The sequence below is a fragment of the Microcaecilia unicolor genome, chromosome 2 (assembly GCF_901765095.1).
Source record: "Microcaecilia unicolor chromosome 2, aMicUni1.1, whole genome shotgun sequence".
NCBI classification, from domain to species: domain Eukaryota; kingdom Metazoa; phylum Chordata; class Amphibia; order Gymnophiona; family Siphonopidae; genus Microcaecilia; species Microcaecilia unicolor.
The window spans coordinates 296,365,989-296,379,327 of record NC_044032.1 but is presented as its reverse complement, the minus strand read 5'-3'; the positions used below and the strand labels follow the sequence as shown (position 1 = coordinate 296,379,327).

General features: G+C 44.9%; 1 protein-coding gene across 2 annotated transcripts in view; it reads right to left on the bottom strand.

The window, feature by feature from the left end:
• The window catches only part of MPDZ (multiple PDZ domain crumbs cell polarity complex component), a 571,809-nt gene that overhangs the window by 332,859 nt on the left and 225,611 nt on the right, over positions 1-13,339 (bottom strand). For both annotated transcript variants that reach the window (XM_030194291.1, XM_030194292.1), the window contains exons 17-18: positions 10,311-10,493; positions 4,319-4,528 (exon numbers count right to left, since the gene is read on the bottom strand). In XM_030194291.1, the coding sequence (XP_030050151.1) occupies positions 4,319-4,528; positions 10,311-10,493 (393 nt within the window). The remainder of the gene's footprint in view (positions 1-4,318; positions 4,529-10,310; positions 10,494-13,339) is intronic.

Genomic DNA, 13,339 nt, shown 5'->3' with positions numbered 1-13,339 from the left:
GACTTCAGTTTTAGATATTGTTCCACCCAAATTTCTTATTAATTCACTTCATCTTCTGCATCTCTCTTAGCTATTTTATTGAAAACATATTAAAATATTTATATCCTATACAATCCACATTTCTAGGTTACAGTAACAGCAGCCTTAGCTCAAGACGTTTTCCAGAGCAGAGAAAGGCAGCAATGGTAAAGCCTTTGCTTAAAAAGTATTCTCTAGATCCAGTTCTGCCATAACATTATAGATAGGTTTCTAATTTAACACACATTTTTAAGCTTGTTGAAAGAGCTTGTTTTCTTTACAACTAAAAGACTGTTGATAAGGGAAACTTATTACATCCATGAAGCTGGATTCAGAGAACATCACAGTACTGAAACAGTGTGTAGCTATGCTTAGTGATATTTTTGAATAACTAGACAGAGGGAAATTTGTGCTGATAATGTCATTGGACTTCAGCGACTTTCAATTTACTGAACCATCAGATGCTATTAGCACAACTGAAGAACACTGGTCTTCAAGGAACAATTTATTCTTGGTATGAATCACTTCTTAACAATTGTTCCTTTTATGTACTACATAATTCAATGTGTTTTTGGAAGCAATTGCTGCAATGAAGTGTTCCACAGGGCTTAGTGTTATCACCACTATTGTTTAATTTATCTCAGTATACTTCTGCTTCATATCCAAGAATTAAGGATCACTGAGATGATATTCGGCTTATAACATGTGTAGACCATGACTGTTTAGATGTCTGCTTTTAACATATCACTTCATGTTATAGCTTCGTGGTTAGAGGAAACGGGAATGAAACTAATTGTACAGCGCTGCGTAACCCTAGCAGCGCTTTAGAAATGTTTAGTAGTAGTAAGTAGTAGTAAGTCCCAAGTAACCTGGATTACAGTTGTTCTTCCTATTCCAAATGTGTCCTCCACCCAATTATTAGAACAAGATGCAGCAGCTGAACCTGTCTTAGGTGTTACTTTTAACACAAAATTATAATTTCATTCTCATATTTCTACAGTGGTCAAAAACTATTTTACTGCCTTACGTTTTATTAGGTCAGTTTCTGCTAATCTGGATCAGCCATCTTTGCATAAATTAGTACATGCTTTAGTACTTAGTAGACTTGATTTTGGAAATGCACTTCTCAAGGGATTGCCTAAATATAACACTGATTGTTTATGAGCTATCCAGAACATGGTCTTCAAACTGACTCTCCACTGGAAGAAGTCGGGATCGCAATATACAGACAACAGCATTACGTACAAATCAAGAGGTAAAGTTGACAACCAAGCATTCTGGCAAGCACTCTATGAAAACCAATGGTCAACAACTACAAACTCTACCGAATAAATAAATGAATGGGACAAAAGATGTACCATGACACTAGATGTAATAGTGTCCTTCCGAACCAAAACCACACTAAAACGGAACATAGCACCATGGTACAATGAAGAATTAAGAGATAAAAAGCACAACGCAGAAGACAAGAATGTGCATGGGCAAAGAATAAAAAGGTAAAGGAAAAAGCCACAAGGAAGAAATACAAAAAAATACAAACACAAGATTTGACAGGCCAAAAGAAAATTCTACAAACAGCAATTAGGCCCCGACTATAGAGACTCAAAAAAACTACTCAATCTAAAACAAACTAATAGACACCAAATCAGTAACATAAACAGACAAAGATCTCCCATTTGCCAAATACTTTAAGGAAAAAAAATCACCAAACTAAACAGAAAACTCCCCCACGAGTCCAACAAATTAGACACCTTCATAGACAAACTTGACGCACAAACAAACGAAACACTGGCGGAACAAATCTGGACTAAATTCACCCACCTCTCCACTGAAACAGTAGCCCAAAGACTAAAAAAATTCTCTCCAGCCTACTGCCAACTCGACACATGTCCAAACTATATCATGAAATCAGCCCCCAACCAATACATTGAAGACCTTACATCCCACTTCAACTTCATATTTGGAGAAGGAAAATTCCCAATGGACAAGGGAAACATCCTACTCGCACCTATCCTAAAAGATCCCAAAAAAAGAACCAATGATATAACCAACTACAGACCTGTTGCATCAATACTGCTACTATTCCACTTTCGGGATGATTTATATGTACAATAGTCTGTTGTAGCGATGGGAGCTACCTTCACCCCGACATTGGCGAACTTGTTTATGAACGTGTTCGAAGTGAAGTGGATTAGAAGGTCACCATTCCAACAGAAAATCCTCCTATGGAGGAGATTTATCGATGATGTTTTCTTGCTATGGTGGGGCACAGAAAATGAGTTGCGCGTTCTATATGAGTGCCTTAACACCTGCCACAGGAGTATACAGTTTACGATGGCTTCTTCTGATACTCAAATACATTTTTAAGATGTGAGCATTCAGTTAAACAACCGTACCTTTAACACCAAGGTATTCGTCAAACCGACAGAAACACCATCTTAGAATATGGGAGCAGTCATCCGATATCATTAAGAGAGAGTATTCCTTTCTCGCAGATGTTGAGGTTTAGATGAATATGCACCCTAGATGAAGATTTTAAAACACAACACAGGCATTCCAACAGAACCTGCAGGATCGGAATTATCCATCAAAGGTATTGAAGCGGGCATACCTTAAGAGCACGGTACTATAATAGGGACCTCTTATCCTATATAATAATTCTCACCTCCAACGTTCTATCTTGCTGCCTATATCCGTGGCTTTCTTCAAAGTTGGTCTGCTAGGCTCCGAAGCCCAGGCTGACGTCATACGCAACACTGACCAACCGCATGACAGCAGCACGAGTCCCCGCCCCTCCCCCTCCACCCCCACGAGGTCGCCGCAGCCAGTGCTGCCCCCTCCACCCCCCCCCCCCCCCCCGAGGTTGCCACACAAGCCCAGTCACTTTCCCTCCAGGCTCGCCCACCCAACACAGACCTGCCAAGTCTCCCGCGAAACACGCGACGCCAGCTCCCATTTCCGTCCACAGCTGCTTCTCCTGTTGAGCAGCAGCGGCCGCTACAAATACAAAAACAGCTGTTTTTAAAAAGCAAGCGCGGCACGGCAGGCAGCCATCAGGCATTGGCTGTCGGCTCTGCAGCCGCTCCTCTCGCCTCTCACGTCACTGCCCCTGGAGCAGACCCCTGAGGAGCGCAGCGACGTAAGTGGCGAGAGGAGCGGCTGCAGAACCGACAGCCAATGCCTAATGGCTGCCTGTTGTTCAATTGGATTACTATTTGCTATGAGCAAGAACGATTTCCCATTCCTGCATACGTGTGCACACACAGATACACAGACACACATCAGACAGAGGTGAGTCGAAAGAAGATCCAGAATATATTGTCATCAAGCTGCATATGCTCAGTTAATCAAGTCTCTGTCCTGCATAGTTTGCAACATAGAATAACACACAAGAAAGAGGATAAGCATTCTTCCTGTTGATTATGTTCAGTCTGGTTGCCTTGAATTCAGTTATATACAACAACAGTTATTTAAAAATAGGTCCACAGCAGCGGAATGAACTTACCAGGAAAGGCAAGCAGAGTTAAAATTATGCTTTAACCTTGTGCAATATAGCCTGACAAATACTTTTCACGAAATTAGTCTCGGCGGGAAGAAAGTGTTCCCTGATAGATTAAGACATCAACAGTTAATCATAAGTTTGAAGACTCAAGTTAGTTAAAACTCCAACTAAACATATTTACAAAAAGCAATCTACCTAAAGGCATTTAGAGGCTCATTTTCAAAGCACTTAGACTACAAAGTACTATATGTTACTATGGTACTTTGTATGTACAAGTGCTTTAAAATGAGCCCCTTAATATCGTACTTAATTATAGGCTAGATAAACTAAAATGCCCTATTGCATTAGTAGGCACTAACATCATTAAAGAATGCTATTAGTAGAAAATATGCATTAATGTGTGTTACCATGTGCTAACACTACAGTATAGTCTTGTGTCATTAGCAACATAGTCATAACCATAAATATTTCCCTAGATTAAAATATTACACTATATTTAGAGCTTCTGATTTTAGGTTTTAACCTGTAAAAATTGATAAAACATCCTTACTCAATTTTCTGTGCTAATGACTCTTGAGTGACACAAACATTACATGTTTGTTTCCACTAAAAAGGTAACCGATAACAGTACTGATGGCACTAAAACACTGATTTTTCTGTACACTCCAAAACCCCTAGTTAACTGGAAAACAAGCACCTAAATTTACAATTTATAAAAGTAATAGAAGCCTTAATTACATCGATTCCCATATTTTGACTGCAACTACAGAAAGCATGCATTTAGAACCAAATTCTTACAGGTAAAGGTTTAGCAACTCCTATTCTAACTCTTCCTGCAGGAGCGCCTTTCAGTGTCTGTACAGCTTCTTCAAGGCTAGCATTTTCCAAGTTGATCTCATTGACAAACATAAGCCTGTCTCCAGGCAGAAGTCTCCCATCTTGCTCAGCTACACCACCAGGAACCAAAGACCGAATTACAATTACTGTGTTTGCAGGGTCAACAGGGTCCTGAAAATAGGAAAGAAAACATCAATTATCTGTACTGAACATTACAAATAAAGGTGAAATTAGGTCTTACCTGATAATTTCCTTTCCTCTAGATCCTCCAGACCATTCAAGACGCTTGGGTTATGCACTCCTACCAGCAGAGGGAGACTGAGAACAATAAAACTTCTTATACAAGTAGCCTGTGCAGACCTTCTACTAACCAGTAAAACAGTAACAAAGCAGAGGAATAAAACACCTCCACCTAAACAAAACTACTAAATCCACACTCAGACCTCCTCCCCTTAAGACAGGGGAATTCAGCTGCAGATGGGCACAAACGGTACCACAAACTGCCCTTAGTAAAACTCCAGGACCCAAATCACAGGAGCTACTAGAAATATCAGCAACTGAAGTCTAAAGTAATTATCATACTGAACTGTCCGATACACTGGGTGGGCTCTTGAACCGTCTGGAGGATCTAGAGGAAAGAAAATTAGCAGGTAAGGCCTAATTTCACCTTCCTCAGCAATCCTCCAGACCATTCAAGACGCTTGGGACGTACCAAAGCAGTAAACACATCTAAGGGTGGGACCTGCGAAGCCTAGAGGACAGGACTGCAGCTCCAAAACTGGCATCCTCCCTTGCCTGTACATCCACTCTGTAATGTTTGATAAAAGAATGCAGGGAGGACCACACCGCCGCTCTACAAATGTCCACCGGTGGAACAAAACTACTCTCTGCCCAAGAAGCCGCCATCCCCCTAGTGGAATGTGCCTTGAGCCCCACCGGCACCATACGGCCATGCAATATGTAAGCCGAAGAGATGGCATCCTTCAACTACCGAGCTATAGATGCCTTAGAAGCAGCCGCTCCCTTCTTGGGCCCCCCCATAAAAGACAAATAACCTGTCCGAAGTCCTGAATTCCTCCGACCTGCGCAAGTAAACCTTCAACACTCTGCGCACATCCAATTTCGCCGAACGACGCTGAGAAGCATCCCCGTTCGGTTCCCCAAGACCAGCAACGAAATCACCTGATTGACATGAAAGGAGAATACCACCTTAGGCAAAAACGAAGGCACTGGACGCAGCAAAACCTTTTCCTTAGAAAACCACAGAAACGGAGGCCTACATGAAAGAGCCTGAAGTTCCGAAATCCAGCGAGCCGACGATATAGCTACCAAAAAGACCACCTTCATAGTAAGGTCTTTTATCGAACAAGACTCCAAGGGCTCAAAAGGAGAACCCGCCGAAGATTCAAGAACGATATTAAGATCCCACTGAGGAACTACCAGCCACTGAGGAGGATGAAGCAACTTCACCCCCCTCAAAAAACGGACCACATCCGGGGAAGACGCAACCGACCTGCCCTGCACCTTACCCCGAAAACACGCCAAAGCAACCAACTGCACCTTCAAAGATGACAATGAAAGGCCCTTCTCAAAACCATCCTGCAAGAAATCTAAAATGCACGACACAGAAGCTGTTGAAGGGACACACGCCCGGTCCCCACACTAATCTTCAAATATGCGCCACACATGCACATAGGCCAAAGACGTCGAACATTTGCGAGACTGCAGCATCGTCTGAATCATCCGAGGGAAAACCCTTTCCTTCTCAACCATTCCCTCTCAAGGGCCACACCGTAAGAGAGAACCGATCCAGATCCGGCATGACAATTGGACCCTCACACAACAGCATCGAGCCCCCCAGCCGAAGAGGCTTGCCTTCTAACAAGCGCATCAGATCCCCGAACCAAGGCCGACGAGGCCAATTCGGAGCCACCAACAACACCGGACCCGCATGACATTCTACCCTCTGTAGGACTCGACCTATCAAGGGCCATGGGGGAAACACGTACAGCAATACCCGCTGAGGTCATGGAAGGACCAACGCATTGATCCCTTCCGCTCGTGGATCCCGACGCCGACTGAAATACCAAGGAACCTGAGCATTCTGTGCCGACGCCATGAGATCCACTACTGGCATTCTGCACTTTAGAACTATCTGGTCGAACGCCGACCGGTGCAGAGACCATTCTCCGGGGTCCAACATGTGTCTGCTTAGAAAATCTGCGTTCACGTTGTCCACCCTGGCCACGTGCGCTGCCGAAATCTGCACTAGATGCCTTTCTGCCCAACTCATGAGCAGAGCCGTCTCGATTGCCAACTGCGGACTCTTTGTACCGCCCTGCCGGTTGACATACGCTACCGCTGTCGCATTGTCGGACATGACTCTTACCGCCTTTCCGACCACACTTCAGCGAAACGCCAACAGAGCTAGCCGAATCGCCCTCGTCTCCAACCGGTTGATAGACCACTGAGCTTTCTCAGTCGACCAATGCCCCTGCGCGGACCGACTGAGACACTGAGCTCCCCAGCCCAGCAGACTGGCACCCATTACCAGAATCACCCACTAAGGAGGTTCCAACGGCATGCCCTTTTTCAGATGGGCCAAGCTCAGCCACCACTGGAGACTGCACCGAGGAGCCCCCCTCAATGGCAACAGCAACTCCAAACTGTGTACCTGGGGAGACCACCGGGACAACAGAGCCACCTGATGCTGACGCATATGCGCCCTGGCCCATGGTACCACCTCTATTGTCGCTGCCATGAGGCCCAGAACCCGTAGGTACATTCAAACCATTGGACTCTGAACGGACGTTAACAGCCGGACCTGCTGCTGAAGAGAGGCGATCCGAGAATCCAGCAGAAAAACATGACCCACTGCCGTGTCGAACCGCACTCCCAAGTACTCCAGACTCTGCGATGGGATCAACTGACTTTTGACTACATTCACTACCCATCCGAGCAATTCCAGAAACGCGACCACCTGAGCTGTCGCCGCCACACTGTGAGTCCGCGACTTCGCCCGGATCAAGCAGTAGTCCAGATACGGATGCACCAGAATTCCCTGCCTCCGCAAAGCCACTGCTACCACCACCATTATCTTGGAGAAGGTGCATGGAGCTGTTGCCAGACCAAAAGGCAGAGCACAGAACTGAAAGTGCCTCCCTAAAACAGCAAAACGAAGGAAACGCTGATGGGCCTCTCGAATCGGCACGTGCAGATACGCTTCCGTGAGATCCAGTGACGTGAGAAATTCTCCCTGACGAGTAGCCACTATGACCGAGCGCAGAGTCTCCATGCGGAAGGATGGCACCTTGAGCGCCCCATTGATCCTCTTGAGATCTAAAATGGGTCGAAACTGGTCCTCCTTCTTCGGCACCACAAAGTAAATGGAATAACAACCCATTCCCAGCTTGTGCCGAGGAACGGGTACCACAGCTCCCAACTGGATTAAGCGACCCAGAGTCTCTTGAATAGCCTTTAACTTGACTCGAGAGTGACAAGGAGAGGGAAGAAACAGATCCGGCAGCGGGTGCTCGAACTCGAGCGCATAACTGTCGCGAACGACCTCCAGCACCCACTGATCTGAAGTAATTTGGGTCCACCCCCGATAAAACAGACTAAGTCGCGCCCCGACCTTCACCAGAGGCTGGACCCGCACACCTTCATAAGGAGGACTTATTACCATTTCCGGCACCTCCGGAGGAGTCCCGATCTCCTCGACGACCCCCTCGAAAGGACTGCGTCCGCTGGAAAAAACGGCTTTTAGAAGGAAACACAAATCTGCCCGGCCTGTACCGCCTCGCGTCCTTCAACCGACCTCTAGCCGAACCACCTCAGGCCGTAACTCCGGCAACCGTGAGACCTTGGTATCCCCAAGACCACTCATCAGTTTATCCAATTCCTCTCCAAACAACATAGAACCTTTGAAAGATAGAGAATACAACTTTGCTTTAGAGGCCGCATCTGCCACCCAGTCCCTAAGCCAAAGAGCCCTGAGAGCAGTCACCGCCAGAGCCATATTCTTAGCCAAAGCCCTTAGCAAATCATAAAGGGTGTCTGCCAAAAACGAAGACCCCATCTCCAATTTGGCCAGGTCCTGAACCATACCAGTCCTATCTAACGCAGGCTCATCCAAGAGCTTCTCCGCCCAACGGAAACAAGCTCTGGCTACCAAGCCCCCACACACAGAGGCTTGCAAGGCCAAAGCCGACAAATCAAAGCTGCGCTTCAGAAAGGACTCTAGCTTCCTATCCTGAGGATCCCGTAAGGCTGTACCATCATCCACTGGAATGGCCGTAGCCTTAGTAACCACCGCAACCACCGCATCCAAAGTAGGTGGTTTCAGCAGGGCCAAATCTTCCGGAGGCAAGGGATACAGCCGCGCCATAGCCCTAGACACCTTACAAGCAGCCTCCGGCACAGACCATTCCTGAAAAACCATGTCCCTAATGTCTGAATTCATGGGAAAGGAACGGGAGGCTCTCCAAATCCCCTTAACCAAGGAATCTACCTGGGGTCCCTCCGCAGAGGGAGTGGCCGCTGGAGCAAACTTCAAAGTAGAGATCACCTGATCAATGAGCTCTAACAACTCCTCCTTATGAAAAATGCAAACCACTGAAGAATCTTCCCCAGGCCTTAGCCCATCCTGATCATCAGACATATCTAAGAGATCCTCCTCTCCTGGGTCACTCCAAACATCCGACCTAAGCAGAGAAAGTATCTCCAAAGGCTCCGAAATATCCACCCGTGGGCGCTTAACTCCCATTGAGCTAGCAGCCTCCGGGGAACAAACAGCCTGAGAGGGGCCAGCTCTCCAGGCATTATACAGAGACCAAACAAACTCAGGGGGGAAGCCAGACCCCACCCCCGATGCTGCTGAAGCCCCAACAACACTTCCTGCAGTCTCCATGACGGACCCCCCTCGCTCCCGAGGCGGCAGGTCCGCGTGATCCGCGGCTAAACTAGGCGTGCTTCCCGCCACACACGGGTCCTCTGGCGCCGGTACGGAGCCAAAAATGGCTCCGTCGAGGCCGACCCGGGACGCGCAGCCAAAATGGCTCCCCACAAAATTTACATTGGCCAGCTTTCACTTCAACGCCGCGCTTTGCGCAAAATCGACACCGCGCCAGCTTAGACATAATGTCCGCGAACACAATAAAAAAACAGTTGCTTTGTGCTCTGACAAACTAATAGGCAAAACCGCCTAAGGCAAGAACGCCCTTGAAGACGTTTTATCTCTGGACTGCCACAAGAATGGCCAAAATAGCCGCCTTTTAAAAACGTTTATTTTTTAAACCTCGTTGCTAACGCCTCAAGGGTACAGAACGAGGTCTGTACCCGAGGTCAAGCAATCCTCCAGAGGAAGAGCACAGGGGGAGGGACCAGGCCACCAGGGTGTGACACCCCACAGGGAATAAGAAGCCCCTTAGGACTTACACCCTGTAATAGAGATCCAAGTGTGGGTTCTCTAACATTTACAACCCAACCTAGAAACCCCAAACGGGCCTACCAGACTGAGTACACTGCACAGGCTGCACACATCTACCCTCTGCTGAGACTGAGAAAATACTGGTTAGTAGAAGGTCTGCACAGGCTACTTGTATAAGAAGTTTTAGTGTTCTCAGTCTCCCTCTGCTGGTAGAAGTGGATAACCCAAGCATCTTGATGGGTCCGGAGGATTGCTGAGGAAAGGCTCAACTCCAGTTTGGTGACAAAAAAATAGATTAATGCAATACCTTATGCAATTTTTCCAATTATTTGGATCCAAGGGTTAACATATATAAGGCCAAGTTCAATAATATTTTCCCACATAAAAAAAAAAGTTCTTCAAAAATCAAGCACTAAATGAAATACATTTCATAGAAAAACGATATAACAAAGTTTTGTTAAATCTTCTTCAAAATCTTATGGCATAAACTTATGCTAGCTCCACCATAATCAAAACAGCTGTTACCTGATAGTCTAGTATGCTGAAACCAAGCCCAATGCTCCCTTTCTCCAACTCTATATCCTGAATGTCCGTTTCCCACATTGCCAATGAAGATCCCTGGAACTCTTCAGTCTCCTGACCCACAGCAGTCATTTCCACAGAGAGATCATCTGTTTCTGAGGAACCAAGGATTTCATCAAAATCTATCTGAGAATGCAAACAGAAAAGACAATATATTATGTTTTCTGTAAGTGTATGTTCTACAAGTCTTATGTCTTTTCTTTTATAAAGCACCTAGAAGTGTGATGATGGGCAGAGATAAATCTTAAAAAAATAAAATGAAATGATGCTAATTGGAAATTCTCGACTTTGCTATTTCTTTTACTATCTGGTAAGCATCAAAGACTAGGCATCATCCTATTGTAAATTTTATATCACTAAGATCTTTGAGTAGACTGCAACACACCCATATGAATCAGATCCTGAAACCTGTGTGTAGGTATCTCTATCACTATCTAGATTTCTATACCTAGATGTCGTTGATTGAACCCCATGAATTTCATTTCAGAAGTTACTACTTCTAGTTTTGAACATTTGTGAACGATAAAGAAGCCAGGGAGGCAAAGTCTCACCTCCCACCAAGAACATATCCACACGTAAAGTTTTGTATATCTAGGTCTATTCACTCCAAAGTCATAAGTGGAGATACAGGTATGCACTTCCATTACATCTAGTACACTTCTAACAAAAAAAAAAAAAAAAAAACTACTAAATTTGACCAGTAGAAAAATTATATGTCCATAAGAACATAAGTGTTGCCATACTGGGACAGACCGAAGGCCCATCAAGATTAGTATCCCGTTTGAAAACCGTGACCAATCAATCAATATACCAAACTCAAAACGTTCTGAGCAACTAGAGCTAGCTGTTCCAAAGTTATAAAGGAAGGGGGGAGGGAATAAAAAAATGTTAGCTGATAATACTCCCTGTTTCAATTAAAATCAGGCTAATAATTTTAGATGTAACTTCCAGCATGATGCACAATCATACAATAGTGTTTCTCATTTGGAGCAGATATTTTCTGTGTGCAGAATGATAAATAAGGCACAAGTGAGCAACATCATTGCATGTTACTGGGAAGGGACAGCTCTCTTAATTGTCATATCTAAGTGTAAGGTTCCAGGAATATGCAGTCCTTACAGTGTGCAGTGGTTGACTCAAGTCAATTTTATATGTCAAGAAGGAATGGAAATGGAACTAGTAAGGAGAACTGTGGGCCTGATAAATCCCGATGTCTACAGAAAAAAAATCTGCTACTAGAGAAAAACAATGTTTTTCCTGTCAGAAAGCAGGACTGAGTCAGGCACACAAGTGGGTGACTGACAACTTCAAGGCTATCCACCGTCCAGGAGCAACCCAATTAACAAGAGGACATGAGATTTGTAATGCTACAAGACAGGTTGGCCAGCACACTTTCATCAAATGCACTCACTTGATTATGGTTTGATCAAAAGAGTACCACCATGAAAAGGTATTAGGAGGACCAAGTTGCTTCTTTGCACATGGAATCCAGCAAAAGCGACTTCAAGGGGATCACAATAGCTACAATGGTTCCGATTTGATAATTTCACTTTACTGGTTACAGGAAGACCAGTTTGCTCACAAAAGAAACAGATGCCACTCAATTTACCAAAGTTTGTTTGGCTACTGATAAGACATAAGAATATCCATAATGGCCAGACCAATGGTCCATCTAGCCCAGTATCCTGCTTCCAACAGTGGCCAACCCAGGTCACAAGCACCTGGCAGAAACCCAATTAGTAGCAACATTCTATGCTATAAATCCCGGAGCAAGCAGTGGCTTCCCCTATGTCCATCTCAATAACAGACTATAGACTTTTCCTCCAGGAACTTTACTAAACCTTTTTTAAACCCAGATATGCTAACTGCTGTTACCACATCCTCTGGCAATGAGTTCCAGAGCTCAACTATTTGTTAAGAGAAAAAATATTTCCTCCTATTTGTTTTAAAAGTATTTCCGTGTAATTTCATTGAGTGTCCTCTGGTCTGTGTACTATTGAAAGAGTGAAAAATCAATTCACGTTTACTTGTTCTACTCCACTCACACTTTTGTACACCTCAATCATATCCTCCCTCAGCTGTGTCTCTTCTAAGCTGAAGAGGCCTAACCTCTTCAGCCTCTCTCATATGGGAAGAGTTCCATTCCCTTTATTTTGGTTGCTCTTCTTTGAATATTTTCTAATTCCACTATATTTTTAGATACGTCAACCAGAATTGAACCCAATAATCAATGAGCAATACATAAGATCAAACAAGACAAAGAACTGTGCAGACTTCCTGAAAGACTGTTCTTTTCAGGTAGCATTGAAAAACTATTCTCCAGAGCCTGAAGGAACATCATGTGGAGGGTTATGTGGTCTTGCACAGATAGTAGAAAGCACTCTCCTACTACGGAAAGGTGTCACTATCTTCAGTAAGAACTTGGGATGAGCCCTCATTTCCTGTTTTCGCAAGGGCGGGACCAGAGCTGAGAGACAGAGAAGGGAAAACTTAAGTAAGTGCCGAGCCTGCACGCTTTTTACCGCGCAAGGTAAGTCAGGATGACTTTTAATATTCGGAGGGAGGGGGCCTGGAACTAGAAGGGAGGGAGGGACGACGACCCTGGAATTGGGAAGGAGGGAGGGGGACAGACGACGACCCTGGAACTCGGAGAAAGGGAACGAACTTCCGGTGGGTGAATATTATATGCAGCTTTCCCTTCCCTCCGAGGGCGGGACACAGAGCAAGTGCGAGGCTTTTGGTTGGTCCCTTCTCCTTCTGATGTCGTGTTTCTTTCCCTGGCAACTATACAGAGTTCCCTCAAGGGCGGGGTGATTACGAACACTACACGGCTGTACTTGATAAGGGTTATTGGAAATCTGGACATTATATTTTTTGACAATTTGCTTTTGAAGTTGACAAAATGATTATTCCAAGAACAGAGAAATTTTATTTTCTCACTCATGTTTCTAATTGTGAGACTGTACAGGTTG